This window comes from Rhinatrema bivittatum, chromosome 7 (genome assembly GCF_901001135.1).
Source record: "Rhinatrema bivittatum chromosome 7, aRhiBiv1.1, whole genome shotgun sequence".
Taxonomy (NCBI): domain Eukaryota; kingdom Metazoa; phylum Chordata; class Amphibia; order Gymnophiona; family Rhinatrematidae; genus Rhinatrema; species Rhinatrema bivittatum.
Genome location: NC_042621.1, coordinates 287,882,459 through 287,905,996, shown reverse-complemented (window position 1 = coordinate 287,905,996; position 23,538 = coordinate 287,882,459). Strand labels below are relative to the sequence as shown.

General features: G+C 43.4%; 1 protein-coding gene across 2 annotated transcripts in view; it reads right to left on the bottom strand.

Annotated features, from left to right (window-relative positions):
* Positions 1-23,538, bottom strand: part of SMC3 (structural maintenance of chromosomes 3) — a 248,553-nt gene that overhangs the window by 167,197 nt on the left and 57,818 nt on the right. For both annotated transcript variants that reach the window (XM_029610355.1, XM_029610356.1), the window contains exons 7-10: positions 22,796-22,874; positions 22,444-22,561; positions 12,494-12,669; positions 11,823-11,903 (exon numbers count right to left, since the gene is read on the bottom strand). In XM_029610355.1, coding sequence (XP_029466215.1) covers positions 11,823-11,903; positions 12,494-12,669; positions 22,444-22,561; positions 22,796-22,874 — 454 coding nt within the window. The remainder of the gene's footprint in view (positions 1-11,822; positions 11,904-12,493; positions 12,670-22,443; positions 22,562-22,795; positions 22,875-23,538) is intronic.

Genomic DNA, 23,538 nt, shown 5'->3' with positions numbered 1-23,538 from the left:
GCTTTCCTATACCGACGTTCGTTTGCACATCACATCAGTTTACATTGAAACATGTGTAAAACTTAATACATATAACTGGTTCTTGTGGCCTGGTTTGGCCTCTGTTGGAACCAGGTTGCTGGGCTTGATGGACCCTTGGTCTGACCCAGCATGGCAATTTCTTATGTTCTTAAGAAGAGAAATTACAACTCAGTAAACTTTCAAGTTGATCAAAAATTTAGGGCAGATAAGAAATAGACAGTAGGCTAAAGCTTCAGTGTAGGCATGGCTATATCAGGACAAGTGATGGTAATTTGAACAAATATGGAAAGATGGTAGTAAAGAGAGATACAATAAACTATATACAAAGGGTATCGAGAAAATACTCGAGTTTAAGGTCTTGGTAGTCGATGTGTCATGTGAATGCTTGCTTAAAAAAAAAAAAAAAAATTAAAAACCTGGCTGTTTAAGTTTGCGGTGTTTGGCTCTAGTCTTAATTCTGGTGGCATAGCATTTCAGATGGGGGGGCCGGCTATTGATAATGCTCGTTCACGAGTTGAGTTGAAGTGTGTGGCTTTGGGTGAGGGTATCAGCAAGGATCCATTATTGGAGGATCTGGTGGTTCTGCTCGGGGTTTGAAAATGGAAGGGGTTGTTTAGCCAAGGTACGTTTTGATTATGCAGAGACTTATGTATTAGTGTTAGACTCTTAAAAAGGATTCTGGAGTGGATCGGTAGCCAGTGGAGGTCTTTTAGAATGGGGGTGATGTGTTCGTGAGGGCTCTGGCGGTGGCATTTTGTAGAAGTTGAAGGGGTTTGAGAGTTGCCGCTGGGAGTCCTAAGAGTATAGTATTGCAGTAGTCAACTTTCGAGAAGATTATTGCCTGAAGGACGATTCTGAAATAGTTATGATGTAAGAGGGGTCTTAATTTTTTTAGTACATGTAGTTTGTAATAGCAGTCCTTAATTGTTGTGCTTATGAATTTCTTTAGGTTTAGCTCGCTTTCTAAGATTGTACCTAGGTCTCTCACTTCCTGGGCAATAGGGTGTATCGATTGACTGGAGGTGATGTCCAATAGGGTCTTGTCATTTAGTTTGTGACAAATTATGAGGAGTTCGGTTTTGGTGGTATTCAGTACTAAATTCATTTAAGTGAGAAGTTGGTTTATGGTGGCGAGATAGGTTCCCATAGTTGGAGAGATTTGGTTATGGATTCAATGATGGGGATTAGGATTTGGATGTCATCTGCATAGATGAAGTGTGTGAGTCCAAGATCAGTTAGTAGTTTACATATCGGAAGCAAATATATGTTGAAGAGTGTGGATGATAGGGAGGAACCCTGGGGCATTCCTTGGGTTAGTTTGATGGGTTCAGATTCACTGTTGCCAATTTTAACTTTGTAATATCTGTTTTCTAGGTATGATTTGAACCATTGTAGTACACAACCGGATAGGCCAATTTCTATTAATCTGTCTATAAGAATCTTGTGACTAATGGTGTCAAAGTCTGCAGAGATATCTAGCAATGCTAGAATATAGGACTGGCCTATATCTAATCCTTTTAGAATTGTGTCAGTGAGTGAGATTAGTAGGGTTTCCGTGCTAAAAAAAACTTGCGGAAACTGAATTGGGACAGGTACAGAATTTTGTGCTTCTCTAGGTGGTCAGATAGTTGGTGGTTTACTACTTTTTCAAGAAGTTTGGCTAAGAAGGGGAGGATGGAAATTGGTTGGAAGTTGGCTGGATCTGTGGGGTCTAGTTGGGTTTTTTAAAATATGGGTTTGACCATAGCGCCTTTTAAGGCAACTGGTACAATTCCCTGAGTTAGGAATCTGTTAATAATGTCTGATAAGGGTTTGGCTAGTATGTTTGGAATAGATTTTAGAGATTTTATTGGGATTGCGTCTGCTGGGTGTGTTGCAGGGTTTATTTTTCTTATGATCGACAATTTCTGAGGAGGAAGTATTCTCAAGGATATCTAGGATGGCATTTGGGGAGTATGATTTTATTTGCGTTAGAAGGGGGGAATTTGGCTATTAGTTTTATGATTTTGTCTTTGAAGAAGTGAGCAAGCTCATTGCATTTTGCTTTGGAATCTTTCTCCGATATGGCTGGGGGGGGCTATCTTAGTTAGGTTAGTTACGTAGGAGAAGAGGGCTTTGGAATTGTATTGAAAATCATATTTTCTTTGCGTAGTGATCACGTTTGGTTTTTTGAATTGTTGTTCTATAATTGTGTAGTGTGGTTCTGTATGTGATTAGTAAGTTGAGGGTGCGGGTACTACGCCAATTCTTTAGGTTTCTGAGTGTGTGTTTTAGTTTTTTTAGTTCAGGAGAGTACCAAGTGTTTTTGTTTTGATGGGAGGGGTTTAATTCCTTGGTTAATAGCAGGCAGTATTTGTTGGCTATGTTGTTTGTAATGGTGTTCCATGTTGCAAGAGCAGACTCTGTATTAGTTAAATCTAAATTGTTTAGTGCGATTCGGAGTGTTTCTATCAGGTCTTCTGTCTTGCAAGCTTTTCTGAATTGGATTGTTGACTTATGATTTGGAGGAGATTTGTCTAATTTGTTTATGGAGAGATTTTCTTGTATTTAGAGTGTGATCAGACCATGGGACAGGTGTGAGATTCAGAGAAATGTATGAGGGAGTTTATGAAAATTAGACCTAGTGAATGTCCTGCTTTGTGTGAGGGGCAGTTTATGATTTGTTTAAAGCCCATGGCGTTTAGCGTGGTCAGGAGAGCTTCACATTGGGGGTTAAGGGAAAAGTGTTTACGTGTAAATTGAAATCTCCTAGGATGATGGCAGGGATGTTCATGTCGATATTTTCAGTGATGAATTCTATTAGAGGGGAGGCGAGGAGGCCTGGAGGGGTGTATACCAGACAGATTTGGAGTTGTTTGGATTTAAAGAAGCCAATTTCAAAATGTGGTGCTGTGTGAGTGGTCTGAAGCTTAAATCCATGAGCTTTCTTTGTAGTTAGAATAAGTCCACCTCCTCTTTTGTTGGTCCTAGAAATAGAGATGATGTCGTAGAGGTGAGTTGGTAGTTGGTTAATTAGGGCTATATCTGTCTTTTTGAACCATGTTTCAGTTATGGCGCAAATGTCTGGTTTTTAGTCAATTAGGATGTCGTTTAGGATCGGGGTCTTTTTTTTTTTTTTAATTAAAGATTGGGCATTGACCAGAATCAGTGAGAAGACAGAGAGGCCAAGCAGCTGGGTCAAAGGGGATATCATAAATGGGATTAAGAATCTTTGGTGAATGGCTAGTCTTCTGGTGAAAGGCTTTTTGTGTCCGTTGGACTGTGTTCTGACCTTGGGAATTGGATATGTTTCCATGTTTGTTTGAGGCAAACGATAGTTGAATGTGCGGTGGTGAAGTAAGTGCTCTTGATGTTGGGGCGCTTGGGTGGTGTGGCACAAGGGTGGAATGAAAAAAACAAGCAGGCTGTGGTTCATTGGTGGGCTTTAATATTCGGTCTCCACGTGTCTGGATCCCTGCACCGGATTGGGGCCTAGCCCAACCAAGGCTGCTCAACCCGATCGGTGCTCCCTTTTTACCTCGCCAGATGAAAAAAACGGAATCAGTACGCACTCCGAGCCCCGGAGACCTTAAAGTTTTCTGCTTACCTGGTCTCAGCGCTTACCGATTGCATGCCTGGATGGTCTCCAGCTGCGGGGGGGGGCAGGGCTTTACCTTCTTTAAGGTAAAAATTATCTTCTTTGCTGTAATTCTTAACACTGTGTGGGATAGTGTCCGCATCTGCTAGGAGACAGAGATACTGAAGAGCTGAGGTCACTGCAGTGGTATATCTAGGGTGACATCAGCTTTGAAATCTGACTCTGTCTCCCATCTACTAGCAGAAGAGCATATAACCCACTGGGGTCCTGAGTCCATCTGGCTACACGCTAGGAAACAGCCTCTTTCACCTCACCTTTTAACCATGCTGGTAATTGTTTTGCCTTCCTTTCACCTTTTTTAATGTGTGGAATACATCTGGACTCTGTTTCTAGGGTGGTTTGGTTTTTTTTTTGGTTGTTTTTTTTTAACAATATCCAGGCTTCTTGCACATTTTACCTTTGTAGCTGCTCCTTTCAGTTTTTTCTAACTATTTTTCTCATTTTATCAAAGTTTCCCTTTTGAAAGTTTAGCACTAGAGCTATGGATTTGCTTATTGTCCCCCTTCCAGTCATTAATTCAAATTTGATCATATTATGATCACTATTGCCAAGCGGCCACACCACAGTTACCTCTCTCACCAAATCCTGTGCTCCACTGAGAACTGGATCTAAAATTGCTCCCTCTCTCGTCGGTTCCTGAACCAATTGCTCCATAAAACTGTCATTTATTCCATCCAGGAACTTTATCTCTTGTATGTCCTGATGTTACATTTACCCAGTCAATATTGGGGTAATTGAACTCTCTCATTATTACTGCACTACTAATTTGGTTAGCTTCCCTAATTTCTCTTAGCATTTCACTGTCCGTCTCACCATCTTGGCCAGGTGGAGGTAGTATACTCCTATCACTATACTCTTCCCCAACACACAAGGGATTTCTACCCATAAAGGTTCGATTGTGTATTTAGTCTCATGCAGGATCTTTACCCTATTGGACTCTATGCCATCCCAGACAAAGCGCCACCCTGCCTCCCAGATACTCCTCCCTGTCATTGCGATATAATTTGTATCCCGGTATAGCACTATACCATTAGTTACCCTCCTTCCACCATGTCTCTGAGATGCTAATTAAGTCTATGTCATCATTCACTGCTAAAACTAACAAAGAGCACCAAATTGCTTATGGAGGATTCCTAGCAGAATTGAATAAACCACAATTTAAACCCTCCAATCAATATTTTTAAAGCCAGTGTATGATCTTCCTGGTTCCAATAATGGATAACCCAATTTAAGCAATTTTTAATAAATATGTGTGGAAAAAAATTTTTTTTGGAAAAGAGAGGAACGTTTCATATATCGTTGTCATAAATCCCCGAAAGGGGTAATATGATTGAAATTATAATCATGAATGGACCTCCCCCATCCGATATTTTGAAAAAGGTAAGAACATAAGAAAATGCCATACTGGGTCAGACCAAGGGTCCATCAAGCCCAGCATCCTGTTTCCAACAGTGGCCAATCCAGGCCATAAGAACCTGGCAAGTACCCAAAAACTAAGTCTATTCCATGTAACCATTGCTAATGGCAGTGGCTATTCTCTAAGTGAACTTAATAGCAGGTAATGGACTTCTCCTCCAAGAACTTATCCAATCCTTTTTTAAACACCGCTATACTAACTGCACGAACTACATTCTCTGGCAACAAATTCCAGAGTTTAATTGTGCGTTGAGTAAAAAAGAACTTTCTCCGATTAGTTTTAAATGTGCCCCATGCTAACTTCATGGAGTGCCCCCTAGTCTTTCTACTATCCGAAAGAGTAAATAACCGATTCACATCTACCCGTTCTAGACCTCTCATGATTTTAAACACCTCTATCATATCCCCCCTCAGTCGCCTCTTCTCCAAGCTGAAAAGTCCTAACCTCTTTAGTCTTTCCTCATAGGGGAGTTGTTCCATTCCCCTTATCATTTTGGTAGCCCTTCTCTGTACCTTCTCCATTGCAATTATATCTTTTTTGAGATGCGGCGACCAGAATTGTACACAGTATTCAAGGTGCGGTCTCACCATGGAGCGATACAGAGGCATTATGACATTTTCCGTTTTATTCATCATTCCTTTTCTAATAATTCCCAACATTCTGTTTGCTTTTTTGACTGCCGCAGCACACTGCACCGACGATTTCAATGTGTTATCCACTATGACACCTAGATCTCTTTCTTGGGTTGTAGCACCTAATATGGAACCCAACATTGTGTAATTATAGCATGGGTTATTTTTCCCTATATGCATCACCTTGCAAACCCTCATGTTTGAGACCTCATAGAAAATCTTCAGGCAATTATTTCAACACCCACCGACCGAGGATTAAAGGAGGACGAATTCCCTGATGAAAGGTCCCTGGACGGACTTGAAACGTAGCTGCGTCGGTCTTCCATAGATTATACCAGATAAGTCGGGATGTTGAAGGAGCTTTGCATTTAAGCCGGTTTCAAAAATACTTTATGCCTAGCGGGGTCGTTCAGAAGTGATTTAAGCATTTACAAATACCTTCTGGGATCATCACAATTTTACCGGGACATTTATATCTGTTGCTGTATGATTGAGGGAGTGATTTTGTTCACCGTTATTAATAATGAAGATTTCATAAGAAAACACTAGAAATGTTCACACTTGGTGTTATCATACCTTTTTCAAAATATCGGATGGGGGAGGTCTGTTCATGATTATAATTTCAATCATATTACCCCTTTCGGGGATTTATGACAACGATATATGAAATGTTCCTCAAAAAAAATTTTTCCACACATATTTATTAAAAATTGCTTAAATTGGGTTATTCATTATTGGAACCAGGAAGATCATACACTAGCTTTAAAAATATTGATTGGAGGGTTTAAATCATTCACTGCTATACATTCTAATTGTCCCATCTTACATCTTAGACTTCTGGCATTAGAATACAAACATTTCAAAGTATGTTTTTTGTTTGTATTTTCATTGTGCTTTTTAATTGATAGGGATAAATTGGAATCTTTCAGCTCAGGTGAATTTTTAATTACAGGCACTTGGACTACTTTTTTTTTATTATTGGAATCTCACTGTTGGGAAACTGTCTGCTTTCCCTTTGTTCTAGTTTAAAAGCTGCTCTATCTCCTTTTTAAAGGTTAGCGCCAGCAGCCTGGTTCCACCCTGGTTAAGGTGGAGCCCATCTCTTCAGAAAAGACTCCTCTTCCCCAAAAGGTTCCCCAGTTCCTTACAAAATTGAATCCCTCTTCCTTGCACCATCGCCTCATCCACGCATTGAGATTCCGGAGCTCTGCCTGCCTCTGGGGACCTGTGCATGGAACAGGGAGCATTTCAGAGAATACTACCCTGGAGGTTCTGGATTTAAGCTTTCTACCTAAGATCCTAAATTTGGCTTACAGAATCTTCCTCCCACATTTTCTTATGTCGCTGGTGCCCACATGCACCACGATAGCCAGCTTCTCCCCAGCACTGTCTAAAATCCTATCTAGGTGACGCGCAAGGTCTGCCACCTTCGCACCAGGTAGGCATGCTACCAGGCGATCCTCATGCCCACCAGCCACCAGCTGTCTATATTCCTAATAATCGAATCACCAACTATGATGGCCGACCTAACCCTTCCCCTCCTGGGCAGTAGCCCTTGGGGAGACATCCTCGGTGTGAGAGGACAATGCACCACCTGGAGAGCAGATCCTTGCTTCAGGATCTTTTCCTGCTGCACCAGGTTGATGCTCTCCAATCATGAGACCTTCTTCCTCCAAGGAAGCACCAGGGCTGCCAGTTTGAAGTTGGGACTTGGCTACTATGTCCCTGAAGGTCTCATCTATATACCCCTCTGTCTGCCCCAGCTCCTCCAGGTCTGCCACTCTAGCCTCCAGAGTTTGGCACGTTCTCTGAGAGACAGGAGCTCTTTGCATCACATGCACCTGTACAAATTCTCACCAGCGGGTAAAAAATCATACATGTGACATTCGATGTAAAAGACTGGGAGGCCGCCCTCTTGCTGCTGGTCTGCTGCCTTCATCGCAAATGTGTTCAGTTTCTAGTTAAGTTTTAGGTTGCTATGGGCGTAGGAATGTGTTTAATTAGGGTCCTTTAAATGTATTAGTGAATTCACTATATGTCTGGTAGTGGCCTACAGGGGAATGATCAAACATTCAATAAGGTGTGGGGAATTTGTGAATTGAAGTTGAAAGGCTGACTCCCTATAAAAAAATCCAGAATCATCAGCACCAAAGCTGAAGCAGGGAACTCTGGCTCTGGTGCACCAATTCTCCAAATCTGTCCAGAAGGAAATGAGTGGAAATAATTCTGTCTCAAAGAAGGGCAGCTACTACGGCTTGAGAATACCCTCTCACTTTTTTTTTTTTTTTTTACACTACAAGTGCCCTAACAAGAGCCAAACCATAACAAAACCACAATCCAGATCCTCACATAGAAACCAGGTCCTACTAAAGCAACTCCTTGTACGATGGAAGCGTCAGATCCTCTTGAGCATCCGACACATAAGATTTACAAACCAAACACATTGTGCCCAAACTGGGACTACTACAATTAACAGACTCAAAAGCTCTGGGAGTCAGACTATAATTCTAATAACTGTCTTTCTGCATCTGAAAAAAAACATCCCACCTTGCACTGCTTAAGGCTGCCATAAAGACCATCACGAGAATGTACAACCTGACCATAAAACAAACTAAGGGCCTGATTCATCAAGGCATTTTCCCATAGACACAGAATTGGAGAAATGCCTTAGTGAATCAGGCCCTAAGTTTCTTAAGATTGGACAAATATTATATTTGAAAATCGGCGGAATAAGTATTTTAAATAAAGATAGAAACCCTTCTTCTTGGTTGACTACAAGGCGACTAAAATGAACCACTTGAACATCAACCACACTGGCTATGTGCAATGCTAACAATCCTACAGATGCGTTACTACGCTATATACCTTCTACGACTCCCAAGAACACTTGGTCCCTTCGTGATGGCTGGACATTAACCTGATTGCTTGACCCTGTAGCCGAGGCGTGGATTCCAGAAGAGCTTATTGAATCACTAGGGCTACCAACTGATTGACAGACCATTTGACATCACAGATCTCCACTTTTCCTGAGCCAGCTATCCCAAACAGAATGCTCTCCAGCCTGTTAACTAGCTCAGACAGCAATATCACTGAAATCAGATCTCTGGATTCACTCCCCTAACTGAGTACTGAACCAGAAGCCTCCTGGAATACTTTTTTTTTCCTTGAAAATTTTCATGAGCACCCTCACTCAGCATCACCACCATGGAATTTAGAAGCTGAAGCTAAACCACACCATAGGACTCTTTACAACAAATTACTCATGAACTGGATGACCCAGCTTCCAGATCTTTTGCTCTATTACCCTTATATGGCCTAGTGCCGTACCAATCCTCATTCCCTGATAAACCAGAGTCTGGGATGGAAGCAGACTGTTTTGGGAGAAACAGAGTACGCAGCCCAATTCCTGCAAAATTGCGTGGCCAGCCCATTTTCCTGACGTGATTTTCTCCTTATTCATTAGTCATTCATATAAGGATGAGCCAAATTCTTTTCTTAGTGCAAAGCCACGGCAACAACCATCATCACCCCTAAAAAGAATCCTTGGAGATGTTGCTAACTTCAAGGACAGGACTTGAACTTGAAATGAGACATCTTCATAAAACAGCTGACCTGTATCGGATCCAGAATGAACAATAGGCTTCCTCCTACTTGGAAACTACAAAGTAAAGGAAAAAAATCAGGTGAGGCCCCACTGTTCCCTTGGGACCAGTACTACCACTTTCGAGCCTGCTCCACAGCAATTTGTTCTCTTGCAGAAGGAGAAGGGAAAAAGGCATAAAAGCATCTAAAGCAGGTCAGGAGAATTCCAAGGAATATCTCCAAGACCCATCAACCTGATCTAACTGGGACCTATCTCCAATAGAGTCACGACAGACAGCCACGTATCTCTAGCTCTGCCCTGAAGACCCCCACCACCTCCTTTCTTGGTAAAAAGGATTGTTATGCCGGCTAAGGATCTGGATCGCTGCTTTCAAGTCTCTCTTCCCTGCTGTTTCTATCTAGTCAAGATCTTTGCCAGGCAAAGGCTGACACAAAGAAGGATAGCCAAAAGAAAATGTGATGTCCTCCCTGATCAAATCTTGCCAAACTGGGGGGGGGGGGGGCTGCACCTTAGACTTCCCAAAGTCATTGCCATCTTTAAAGCTCCTCTCTAAAACCAAAGCTGTCCCTTAAAGGGAAGCTCCGTTAACTCAGTCTTAGACATTAAATCTGCTGACCAACCATGCAACCAGAGAAGTTATGTCCTTGTAGAAACTTTTATCAAGTCAGCCCAGGCATCTGACCAGTATGCTGCTCCAGACTCCACCCGAGTGAAATCAACCACTGGTTCTTCTTGGCCATGCTGTGCTAGACATAATCATACGTCTGCAGGCCGCAAACTGTAGCACCTGACTCCTTCCTGAGGATTCACAGGAATAACATAGCTAGAGAGCAACGTCCTCTAAAGGAGCTTCAGGAGGGCATCCATTCCAGATCAATTAGATCCTTTAGAGCCCTGCAAAAAAGAAAGGATTTTGCAGATCTTGCAATACTGATCATAATAGGATCTTCCATTTTCTTATTCAAAATAGTATTCAAAGACTGAGAAGCAAAAGGATAATTCTTCTCTATACAAGAGATGGATGTCAGTACTATCCTCTCCTGCCAGAGGAAATTCTCCTCTACTCTTTTACTGAGCCCAGCCAGGGAACCCCTTGAATCAGAGGAACTCGGCACCATCTGGCCTGCTGCCTTCCTGTGCTGTCATTTATTTATATTACCTGTGTACCCCCAAGAAATTAAAGAGCAATTTGCCAGGGTTTGAACCCAAGTCTTCCCATCAGGGTCTTATGTCTTGCTGACGTGGCTTATGCCCTATTGGTGAATCCAAAGGATAGCTTCGCTGAAGCTGGGAGCGCTGGAGAAACCCCTGAGCCTGCCAGAAGCGAAACATCCTGCTCCCCATTTCTCTCTCTCCTGAGTCACTAGAACTCCAGCAGTGGTTTGCTGGACCGAAGCCACTCTTATCCTTTCCCGCTCGTTCTGGGTCCCTATCCAGCCCCACAAACTCCCTGAGTTGTCAAAAATCTGGAGCAGACCTCGGGAACAAACTTCTTTAAGCGTGCATTTTTCTCCAATGTGTAAAAGAAAGGCACTCCTGGGATCTGAACCCAGATATCCTGTTTCCTAGGTAAGCATCTTAACCTAATACATGCTTAAATAAGATGGCCATGCCACAGATGCAACTTTCCAAGAACAGAGGAAAGGCTCTCAATTGCTGCCATCAAGGCTGATATGTCAGTTTCCTGCTCTCCGCACAGAGAAGACCACTACCCACCAGAGACAAGACACAAACTCAACTCAGCTTTTTCTTAATGAGATAGGAGCTTCCCAAGAACCAAAATGTAAATTTAGGAAGCAGGAGGGGTGCAACAAACAGAGGAAGGAGGAAGAGGGGGAATTGGGTAAAAAAGCAAATTAAACCCAGTTCCTACCAGTCACGCTGGAAGCCCTCTGGTCTTGCTACTGCTCAACCAGAGGAAAAAGACTACGTTTGTCACTGTGGAAGCTGCCTAAATCTAATCCAAACTGAACTAGGACCATACTCGACCAAGGAGGGAGGATTCGACTTATCTCAAGAGTAACCCCTTAAGCATCTTCATCTACCCAGATTTCAGTCCACATCATGGGATGCTTGGTTACCCCATCTGCTGGAGACAAAGAATACTGGCTAGCTGAGGTCAGCACAGATCTCTATCTCCATCTGCTGGATTGGTCCGATTGGATGAAGAGGAATAAGTCTTTGCTCCCCCACCCCACCCCCAAATTTTATTTCCCCTCAGCCTCCCTTCTAGCCAGACAACAGTATGACAATTCTTAGGCGGAAGGTCCTAGACATTAGTTCTCTCTGAAACCTGAAAGACATGTGCTCTTAAGACAACCAGTACATACCACTCTTGAGCAATGCTTCATAGAGCTGTGAACACTGCTTCTGCATGTTTCCATGCCTTGGCATCATGGATTTTAATTACAAAAACAAATAAATCAGATATGAATATACTGTGTAACTGTAATCAAATTTAAAAAACAAAACGGTATTCAAAAATGACAGAATAACTTTTCTCTGTCCTACCTCCATTTTATCTCTTGCATCCTGCTGAGCATCTCTGAGCTGCCTTGATTTTTCTCCATTGGTCTCACGCTTTGAAGAAAGCTGAAAGTAAAAGAACAAACAATTCATCAACACAACTAATTGGCTGCACATTTAAAGAGCTTGCAGTCCATAAAAAGGCAGTTACAGGCTTTTGGGATTCTCTGAAGCCCAAACTTTTACCTATGAGAAGCAAGATTACTGCAGATCTTGCATCCCCAGCATGCATCACTTCTTTTGTGAGAAGCAATAATTACATCTTCCTGTTTTTTTTTACAATCAGCATAATTTTCTGCATATATGTTATATTTACATATGCAGCCAAAATGTTTAGAAGACAGGGTAAAAAAAAAAAGTCTCAAAAAAATTTTTTTTTATTATTTATTTTTTTTTATTTTGGCTCTCTCTCTTCCGGCTTTTCATCTTTTCTGCATGCAGAGAGCAGGTCCAATCCGGCCACAGTGGCTCTTTCTGGGCCCAATACTGCTGAAGCAGCGGCAGCTCCCTTCAGGTCCAGACTTACCAAAATAGCAGTGACGACTCCTGAGCTAGCAGCAGGTCTTAGGAGTTTTCTATTTTTATGTAACAGATCAACCACTACATTCAAAAAACCACACAGAGCTGAAATCCATAGTATGGAGAATGCACGCTACCTCATCAAGCTTGGCACGGGTCTCATTGAGTTCCTGGTTGTAGATGGTATATTCCAGAGCTCTCCTCATTTTATCCCATTTCTGGTACTGAGCAAGTTCTTCTTTCTCCTCCTCCAGAGTGTGCAATCGCTCTTCAATGTACTTCAGCAATTCATTTATTTTTTCTCGTTTTCCCTCTTGGGGGAAAAATACATAAAGTAAATATAAAGAAACTAAAAAGCAATATAAACAATGATTGGCCAAGGATAAACTTAAAAAAAAAATGCAAAAAGCAGCACACAAAATATTTTATAAGATTGGAATGGCGGTGGATAAATCCTTTTAAATAGACAAATAATAGGTATGCAGACCAACATTGTTAGAATAAAGGGAAGAAAGGTTGCTGAAAAAAATCAACACCTAAATATTAATTATTACCTGCAGGCACTTTAGTTATACTGCATTGATAACTACAGTGTACAGAACAGAAAGAACGCCACTTCTATCCTCTGGTAAACCAGAGCACATGTGAATGTGGCTTACTATTAGAGATGGTCCAAAAAAATAAATTTACCCAAAAAAAAAGGAACCAGGAATCTCCAACCACAATGACACAAACCTCAAAAAAGGAAATGCCAAAACAAATAAGATAACAATACTGTCTTGCAACAACATTTTTTTGATGTAAATTTATTAATTCTATTTGTTAACGCATCAGCAAGCCTGACGGTGTACCGTATAATTAACAGGCCGCACGGACAGCTCCATCATTTGCAATTCGTGTGAGAAAGAATATATTTTAAGTCTTTTTTTCTATATCAAATAAAATTATAGAACCAAGATCAATAGTGATCTTGGCTCAATACAGTGCTGTTCCTTCATGGTGAGACGAATGCAGTCCTTCAACAATGATGGATTAATGAATGAAGAGAACTAGAGTTAAATGGTGTAGTTTGAGTTGCTTATGTGATCACGGGGCTCCTGATGAAGCTTAGATGCGAAACAACGGCCACGGCTGTTTATTATAGGGCATGCCATCAGGCTTGCTGATGCATTATCAGATAGAATTAATATGTTTACATCAAAAAAGGTTTGTTGAAAGACAGTATTGTTTCCTTATTTGTTTTTTTGGGATTTCCTTTGAGGTTTGTGCAAAAAAAAAAATTAATAGGAAATATTGTATGAAATCTTACAAGTCATAATATAAACCAGTATGTCGCAAAATTCCCTGCAATCTTCCCAAATATTTTTCTGATTAGTTATCGATTGAGAAAAACTCACTCAACCAGATTTATAGATTGAGGTTTTTGCTCTCTCTTTACCACACACGTGGAATATTTCCTAGCGTGTAGCCAGATGGACTCAGGACCAATGAGGTATATGCTCCCCTGCTAGCAGATAGAGACGGAATCAGGTTTGAAAGCTGACGTCACCTTAAGATACACCCCTGCAGTGACCTCAGCCCTTCAGTATCTCTCTGTCTCCTAGCAGATGTGAATGTGCTTTCTCTATCGGGATCACTGTATTCTTTGGAAGAAGAAATTTCTACTTTTAAATTGGAGAAAGACTAAAGGTCCCTCCCCCAGTTGAGAATTCCTGAGGTGATTTCCGAGATCCCTCAGAGTTATACCTTGGTCCAGTAGCCGGTTCCTGGTGTGGACTTTGCTACAAAAGAGGCTGAAAGGCAGCGGGTGCAGGAAGCCGAGCACTGCGATGACAGACAAATCCCTCTCCCCCCACAGCTAGAAACCGTCTCCGTACTCAGCCAGTAAGTGCTGAGCCAGGTAAGTTTAAAAAATTAATAAATACATTTTACCAATCCAGAGACGATTGGAGGGACTTCTGGTAGGTTTCCTCTGGTCTCTGTGCGCTGTACTGACATCGTTCCCACTCCCATGGGGGGTAAGGGGAATTGGGCCTCCGAGCGGGTTGGGCAGCCATTGGTGGGCTAGGCCCTGCATTAGGCACACTGCCTGGTCGGCCTCATTGGTGCCATCTTGCGCGCGTTGCTGTGTGTGTTGTTCGGCCCAACGTAGAACTTTGGTATGTGCAGTCGGCATTGCGCATAATGTCAGTGCGTACTTATGCACACAACTCTGAAAGCACTGTGCGCGTTATGTCAGTGCACGCCATAAGCGCATATGGGAAAAGCTGAGCACATGGACCGAGCGTGTGCCTCACCCCATCTAATCGCTCTAAATTTGTGCGCATATAATTCTTTAAGTACCAGCTGATTGGAACGCAGAGTTATCGCCATCAATGGCGCCAGCAACCAAGAAACCTAAGCGCCTTCTTCTCTGTGCTGTTTGTTGTGTTAAGGCTTCTCGGCCTGACTTGAATTCTAACCTGTGTAGTACTGTGAAGAAGCCCAAGGAGAGTCGGCTTCCTCAAACTTTGCTAAGCCCAGCTCCTCCATTCAGATGATGGGTTAGCCACAACCTTAACTGGAAGTACCCCGGATCTTAGTTCCCTAGGACTGGGCCACCTGTGGGAGAGGGAAATTCAGCGACACCTAGCCCAGTACTTCCTGGGCTAGGCATGGGTCCTGCCACCTTTTCTTGGATGGAATTATTTTTCCAGGGCCTTCAAGCCTTCCTACAGGCGCAGTCTGCTACCTCACTGGCTCCTGTCCAGACAGAACCTCAACTGGTAAGAACCATCTACAGACCTCGAGGCATGCCTCACCTCACCAAGGGTATCCCTTGCAGGGACCCAGACGACTCAGAAGAGGGATCCAGATTCCTTGGGCCAGTTTGATTTCCCTATGGAAAGTCTCTTGCTACTTTCCAGTACTGGAAGCCATCCAGGAGTTGATTGACCTGGATTGGGGGCGCCCTAGAAGCAACTTTTAAAAGGAGGGACGAGCTTTAGAGCTCTACACTCGCTAGATCCAGCAGCGAGAAAACAGTTTGGTGGATGCGCTGGTCTGCACCGTCTCAAGGCAAACAACTATCCCAGTGGAGAGAGGAGCGGTCTTGAAGAATGCACATAATAGTCAGATGGGGTCCATCCTTAAACAATCCTTTGATGTGACAACAATGACCTTACAGATCACTTCTTGTTGCGCCCTCATAGCCCTTTTATCTGATATGGGCTCTGACCTAGTCCATACCTTAGCCAGAGGAATGGCCTCAGTGGTGGTGGCCAGAAGACAGCTATGATTGCAAAATTGGTCAGCTGATGCAACCTTTAAGGCAAACCCCACAAAAAGATTCCCTTTAAGGGATCACTCCTCGTTGGAAGCAAATTGGAAAAGCTGGACAGTAAATGGGGTGAATCATCAGGGCCACAGCTACCAGAACATACGAGAAAGCAGTTTCAGTGCCCCTCGCCGTTGAGGGGTCGGCCCAGGGGCTCCCAACGCTTTCGTCCCTAAAGAAACTTGACATTTCAGAGGCATCAGCCCTTCGAGAGGTCTCAGTCCTTTCGGAATCAGCAGTCCAAGAGAGAGGCAAGTTTGGTTCAAATTCGTCCCAACACCTCCCCAAATGAAGTTCTACTGATCCCCCCTCGGAATGAGGTGACAGGAGGTTGGCTGTCCCTCTTTTACCAGCAGTGGCTTGAGATCGCTTCGGACAAATGGGTACTGGATGTCATACAAGAAGGATACACACTGGAGTTTCCCTACTTTCCTCGGGGCATGTCCATGATTTCTCCTTGCCACTCCCAGAATGAGAAGCAGACAGTGGGGTCTATCTTGGTAAGGCTTTTCATGCTGAGGGATATTATTCCAGTACCTGCGCCCCAGGAAGATATGGGGCCTTATTCCATCTATCTCATCATACCCAAGAAGGAAGTTCCTTTCACCCCATCCTTGACTTCAAGAGTATCAACCTTTATTTATGAGTTTCTCAGTTCCACATGGAAACTCTGCACTTCGTGATAATGGCCGTACAACCAGGAGAGTTCTTAACCTTCCTGGACCTTTCTGAAGCCTACCTTCATATTCCAATCTGCCAAGAACATCAGCGTTTCCTACGCCTTGCGGTACTGGACCACCATTATCAGTTCCAGGTGCTGTCCTTTGGCCTGGCCACCGCCCCAGAACATTTTCCAAGATTATGGTGGTCGTAGTAGTGGTACTGAGAAAAGAGGGAATTCTGGTGCATCCGTCCTTGGACAACTGGATGATCCGGGTGAAGAGAGTCTCGGGGTGACCAGCAGGGTGACCTCCCTGCTTCAAGAGGTCGGTTGGGTCATATACATGGACCAAAGCAGTCTCAAACCCTCCCAGTCCTTGGAATATCTGGGAGTCCAGTTTGGCACCATGCAGTGCAATGTTTTCCTCCCACCCACATGGATAAGGAAGTTGAGGTACCAAGGGCGTCAGCTGACAAACTCAATTCGCCCAACTATGTGGAGCTATCTGCAGGTCCTCAGTTTGATGGCGTCAACCCTGGGAGGTGGTACTGTGAGCAAGGACATACATGCAAGTACTTCAATGTTACGCTTCTTATTCTGGGTAGCAACATAGGTTATAATGTGTCCCCACATAACTGCCTTTCCAGCCTCCCATAGAACCCGTGGTGTAATACCAGAAGTATTATTTAAAAGCATATATTCTTCCCATCGGGTTACCAGGTAGCGAGAAAACTCCTTATCTAAGAACAACCCCGGAGACATGCGCCAAGAAAAAGGGGACTTAGGAGTACGTCCAATGGTTACTATAACAGAGATTGGCACGTGATCCGATAAGGCAAAAGTGCCTATGGTAGCGGCTGTCACCCTGGGGAACAGGAACTCAGAGATTTATTTTTTTTATTTATTAACTTTTATTTACCGACATTCGCGAAACACAAACAGGAATAAGACCCATGAAGATGTGAAAAAAAGGTGTAGTCCTGCTCTCCAGGGTGCAAATGTCCAGCAAACGCAATTCATGGCACAGAAAGTTAGGGCCTTTATGGATATCATTAAGTTCTACAGATTTAGGAGGTTTGCAATCTTCCAACTTGTTGGCTACCATATTGAAATCCCCTCCCACCAAGAGTGCACAATCAGAGAGTTCACCAAGGATCCCCACTAGATGAGTAAAAAATGCATGCTGATAGACATTAGGTGCCTATACATTACACAAAGCCACTCTTTGCTGATTGCACAATCCTTGAACTATGACATAGCGACCTTCAGGATCGTGCCATACCTGTTCTGATTGAAAAGGCAGTTGTTTATGAATAAGTATAGCCACCCCTCATTTTCTAGACGAATATGAGGAGAAAAAACACTGCCCCACCCACTCTCTTTGTAATTTGACATGTTCACTCGCTGACAGGTAAGTCTCTTGAAGAAACACAACCTGCGACCCCATACGTTTGAAAGCCATAAGGAGTTTCTTGCGTTTGATAGGGGAGTGTATGCCATTTACATTAAGAGAGGAGCATTTTACTGTAGCCATCACCTAAGTTGCTTTAAAAAATATTACCAATAGTATGCGACAAAGGTGCCATGGCAACAAAGAGAAATCCCGGTGCTCCCCAGCCTAAGCCTCCAGGATCATAAGGAAATAACCAAAGGCATAGGTCAATAGTCATAAAAAACTGCCTTATCACCCATCTGAAAGGGATGTCTCCCGGGATTTCCACCCGCCCCCCCACCCCAGTCCCAGCATACTGAACTTCTCAACCCAAACACACCATTCGCACCAACCGTACCACAGCCATAGCATCTCACATACACTCAGAATCCACACCACAAACATCCGCCCCAAGAGGCTCAGAGCCACTCCTCCCACCCCCATGCCTGGAAGCAGTAGGGAAAAAGGCCCCCCTCTAGGCCCCCCCCCCCCCCCCCCCCCCCGAAACAATAATACAACTTGTACAAAGAATCAAGCAACTGTAACAGCAGTTTGAGTTATGGTGGAACCACGAGGCCCGCCAATCAAGGGGACCTCGACATACCAGTTGTACTCCAAAGACACGGATAGTGTAGCGAAATCAGACGAGATCGTGTCTCAGCTACAAAATTTTTTGACATGTCCTGTCGATCCCCAAGGTTAGAGAAAGAGTTGCTGAACAAGAACCAGGATCCTTAGCTTTCCTTCCTCTATTCCGCAACAAAGAAGGGTTCCCTACAACAATCATCGGTTATTCTTCCCCTGCAGCTGGCAAGGTAGCTATAAATCTGTCCGCAGCATCTCTGGAGGTGAAGAAAAGAACCTTGTTATCATGGAATACTCGCAGCTTAGCTGGATAAAGCAACCCAAACTTGATGCCTCGCTGATGCAACTCTGTACACGCCGGGGACATGGTCTTTCGTTGCGCTGCCATCGCCGCTGAAAAATCATTGAATAGAAGTATCTTATGGCCTTGAAAGTCCAGGGACGCCTGCTTTGACGCTCGCATGATCTGCGTTTTATGGGCCCAATTCAGTATTTTTGCTAGTACTGGTCTAGGCCTGTTCGCTCCTTCCCGTAAGATTCCAATTTGATGAACTCGTTCGCAGACCATCGGCGTCACAGAAAACTCCAGACCCAGTTGTCTCGGCACCCAAGATTCCACAAATTCGGACAACGCCCTGTCCTTAACCGACTCTGGAACCCCGATAATACGGATATTGTTCCTCCAGCTTCTGTCTTCTAAATCTTCAATTTTGGCTAGCAAGTCTCGTTGGATAGCTTGTAGTGCTTCTACATTGCGCTCCGACTCGCCCGGCTGATCTCCATGGTCTGACAGAACATGTTCTGCTTCATCCAACCGTTTCGTCTGACCTTCCAGCGCCGATTTGATGTCATCCATGGATGCCTGTATTTTAGTAAGACGACGGTCTAAAGCTGCTGTGACACTTTGAGAGATTTGAAGAAGTGCATCTGCAGACAGCGAATCAAGAATCTTTGCGCCTGTAGGGCCCTCCGCCATCTTAGCAACAGGGGTGCGGGACTGGCAGACGACACTCCTCCGCGCGCTCCTCTGTCACATCGCCCCCTCCCAAAACGCAAGGGGGCCCCTGGTCAGCAGGACAACCACCAGATGAAAAACGAGCACTGAAAAGATACCTGAGAGAAAGAGAGTTCCAAAAAGCCAGCAAGATGCAACGGTGAAGTCCGGGAGTGCAGTGCGAGATATCTGAGAAAAAGAGTTCCAAGTAGTCAATAACAGGCCACACTGAATTCTGAAAGTGCAGCGAGAGATATCCATGAAAGAAAGTTCCAAGTAGCCTGTGGAATACAACAGCGAAGCTGGGATTACAGGCTGCCACCACTTTGAGCAATAACCTTTCGAGGCGGAGCTCAAGCATCCTCCGCCGGTCCCGGCGACATCATCACCGAAAGTCCCGGTGCAGGAGCTGCTCAAATTCTTGCCCTGTGGGACCGGTAGCGATGGGATCCGACGAAGAGTTAAGAAGCGTGAGGAAGGGGGCGGGAGAACGCTCAACCCCAGACACCAGGCCGCTCGTTCACCTCGTGGTGTTAGGCAGCCCAGAAGTAGCAAAAATAAGCTTTATTCATCCTTAATTCGGCGCTATCTTGTTTGCTGGTGCCAGCCGCTAATCGCACTCTTTCATCCGCTCTGCGTGCCGGCTGTCAGACTACCTCGCTCTGCGGTTTGAGCTCCGTCGCGCTCAACAAAATGGCGGGCGCGGACTTCCTCGACTCAAGTTCCTTCTCCCACCTTAGCGCCGCCTGTTCGGCATGGGCAGATCTCAGTCACCAGCAGATTTACTGCCCTCGGGGCGCTAAATCTGTCGCTATGGTGAAACTCCGTTGCAATCGAGCCAAACCGCTAAAGTAGTGAATGAGACGCACATGGCCAGCCGCCATATCGTATTATTGTGGCCGCCGCCGTTGTCTTACAGTTCTGCACCCGCTCATCCGCCGCTGTAGGAGGCCTTGAAATAGCCGCCTGAGATGGAACGCTGTAATTCGCTCACTATACCGGTTGATTACCCATGGCATGACCCCCAAGTGACCACCATCTTGGCCGCTCCACACCCAGTTTTGCCCCATTCTGTTTCTGCTGCCTTCATAATTAATCTCCCGTGGTGCACCGACTGTGCCGGTGAAGGGGCTATGCGCTCAACAATACTCCCCAGCAAAAGGTAGACTCGATTTCCGCCATCATACGGATTTATCGGGAGGGTGCTTGGAGGGAGGCCACAGAGCTTACCCCGCAGACGTCTGAACAGATGACGTCATCGCCGGAAGTCCATGGTTATCCATTTTTTAATCACATTTTAATCACATTTTGTCAATAGTATGTCCACAATGGCTTTTGAAGAGAATACTCAAGGGCTGAGGTCTCTGCAGGGGTGTGTCTAAAGTGACGTCAGCTTTGAAACCTGACTCAGTCTCCATCTGCCAGTAGGGGAGCATATAACCCATTGGTCCTGAGTCCATCTATCTAAACTAAGGAATATGAAATTATCAGGTAAGTAATTTCTCCATTGGCCAAAATATTACTAGCTCTCATTCTGAAAACCAAGTATTCTGTAGCTAGCCAACCAACTCCTGGTAACGAGCATATCTAACCATTCTTCTCCAAATTCCTTCATGACTACCAGCAGCACTAGTACTCCAGTCAATGTTCTGATAGGAGCATACAGTCAATAGGTATGTACACTGGGGGAGATCTATGGGGAAGGAGGGTTTTCTATAGAATTAGGGGCAGATTTTCAAAGACTACGTGCATAACCCGAGAAAATCTGCCCCTGCGCGCGCAAGCCCCGGGACGCACGTATGTCTAAGGGCTTTGAAAAAGAGGCGGGTAGGGGGCTGGTCCGGGGGCGGTCCAGAGGCCTCCTTCGTTGCGGCCGGCCAGCACGCACAAGATACGCCTGCCTCAGGCAGGCGTAAGAAATAAAATAAGGTAGGGGGTGGGATTTAGGTAGGGCTAGGGGGTGGGGAAGGGAGGGGAAGGTGAGGGGGACCGAAAAAAAAGTTCCCAATTTTGGAGCGGCCTCGGAGGGAAAGGGGAAAGCCATTCGGGGCTCCCCTAGGGCTTGGCGCGTGCAAGGTGCACAAGTGTGCACCCCCTTGACATGCCGACCCCGGATTTTATAACATGCGCGCATGTTATAAAATTGGGCGTAGATTTGTGCGCGCCAGGTTGCGTGCACAAATCTATGCCTGCGCATAAGTTTTAAAATCTGGCCCTTATTGTACACAGTCAAGATTGGTGAATATAGGTGGTATATCAAGTGGAATGAATACATACATATATTTAAACATTTCTATACCACATATCGAAAATGTTTATGCGGTTAAAGATACAAACATTTATTTATTTTTAGATTTATATTCCACTTTTTGAGCGCTTCAAATAAAAAGTCGCACATTTTTAAAAAAGGATTTATACTAATAAAATATATAATATATAATAAAATATATCACTTCATGTTACTTACCTCCACTCAGAGTAGCTTAAAACATAGCAGTCAAGTAGCCAATGATAAATGCATCTTCTTCTTTATTCCTACCTAAGGTACCCCACCTTATCTATTTACCCAACAAGCTAACTCATATTTGTATATAATTGAATGTATCCATTTCTTATCTACCCAATGCCTTTTACTGTATGTAATCTGCCTTTTTCCTAAAGGTAGGCCCAAGATAAAATATCAAATGCTTATAAATATAAAATGGAATAAATAAATAAAAATAAATAATAAATTCTGCCACCTATATTCAGCAACAGATAAGCTTCAAAAGAACTGCTGCTGATTACATCTCACTCATCTGCTCTCTCAATTCCTAAACCTAGATCTCAGATCTACAGTGATCCAGCTAATGCAGTCTTGTTGCGACTGATTTTAGGTCACTACATAAAATTCATAAAAAAAAATTAAAAAGTCAGGAAAACCTAAAAACTTCAAAGAGAAAAAATCTAGTTCTAACACACTACAAATAAAATTACCATTTCAGCTGTAAACTGCGCACAGTACATTAATGTATAGCTCTGTCCCCAAAAGTAAACTATATTGAAAGAACAGTCACATCACAGCTTTATAGCACTGTAATACTATATGAAATATTTTACCAGTTTCTTTCATCAAGGAGATGCTCTCTTCTTTGCGTTCATCATATACTCTGGTTCCAGCTACCTCTCTCAACAGTTTCAATCTTTGTGAGTCAGGAGCTGTGGCCATCTGATTGATCTATACTTGAAGTAAAAAAAATACTAATTCTTACAACTTCCATATCCTTTAGTAAAGACATAAGTGCCAATTCACAAACTTAGATACTATACTCTAAACACATCTTTCTAATAATTGATATTTTGCCAGCAATGCACAACTTGGAATCGCATCTCTTAAAATATGAGTTTAATCTCTACCCTAAAAAGGTCTTAGCACACTTTATCCCTAAACGATTGTTTTGAATTAGCTCACCTTTCCTTGTTTCACGATATAGTAAGGATTGCTGCGTGAAAAGCCAGCACTTTCAAGAAGATTCATTACATCATTTTTCCTGTAATATAAAGCTGGATTTATATAGGTACAAGTCTTATTCTTTGTTTATAAAAGACAGAAGAGTAAAACAATTTCAGGTATTTGCCAAATCATAAGACTTATTCTAACCAAGGCTTTGTAGTTGTAATTCATAAATATGTCTGTGATATGTAATCAATAAGGTTTCATTATGTGAAGCACGTGACATCACTGAAATACTTCTTTTATAAGGTAACAACATAGATCTCTACAGAAATATTTTATTTGGTGTCCAGGTTCACATTTTTTTTTCTAAGTTGGGCCACTGGTTCCTGAAGTAGCAAAAGTGGGTGCCTGAGAACATGTAATCCATGATGAATGAGATAGGATACGTAAATGTTTTGGATTAGGCCTGCACAAAAATTGCAAATTGTATAAAGATCAAAAATGAAAAAAAAAACGTAAGTAAAAAGCAAACTTTATGGATAATGAATTATGGGTTTTGCATCCACTTAATGAATTTATGTTCACATTATCGTTAAAATTTTACACCCATTCTGCAGATCAGAAAGCGTGTCCTTTGGCCATGTGCTACAGACCACAGCTCCTCTTGGAACCCAGGACTCATGCAAATATGACCAATAGGTGTCAATGTTTGCAATGGCCAAACTTCCATCTTCTAGGAGATGGGATCATTGCCAGCA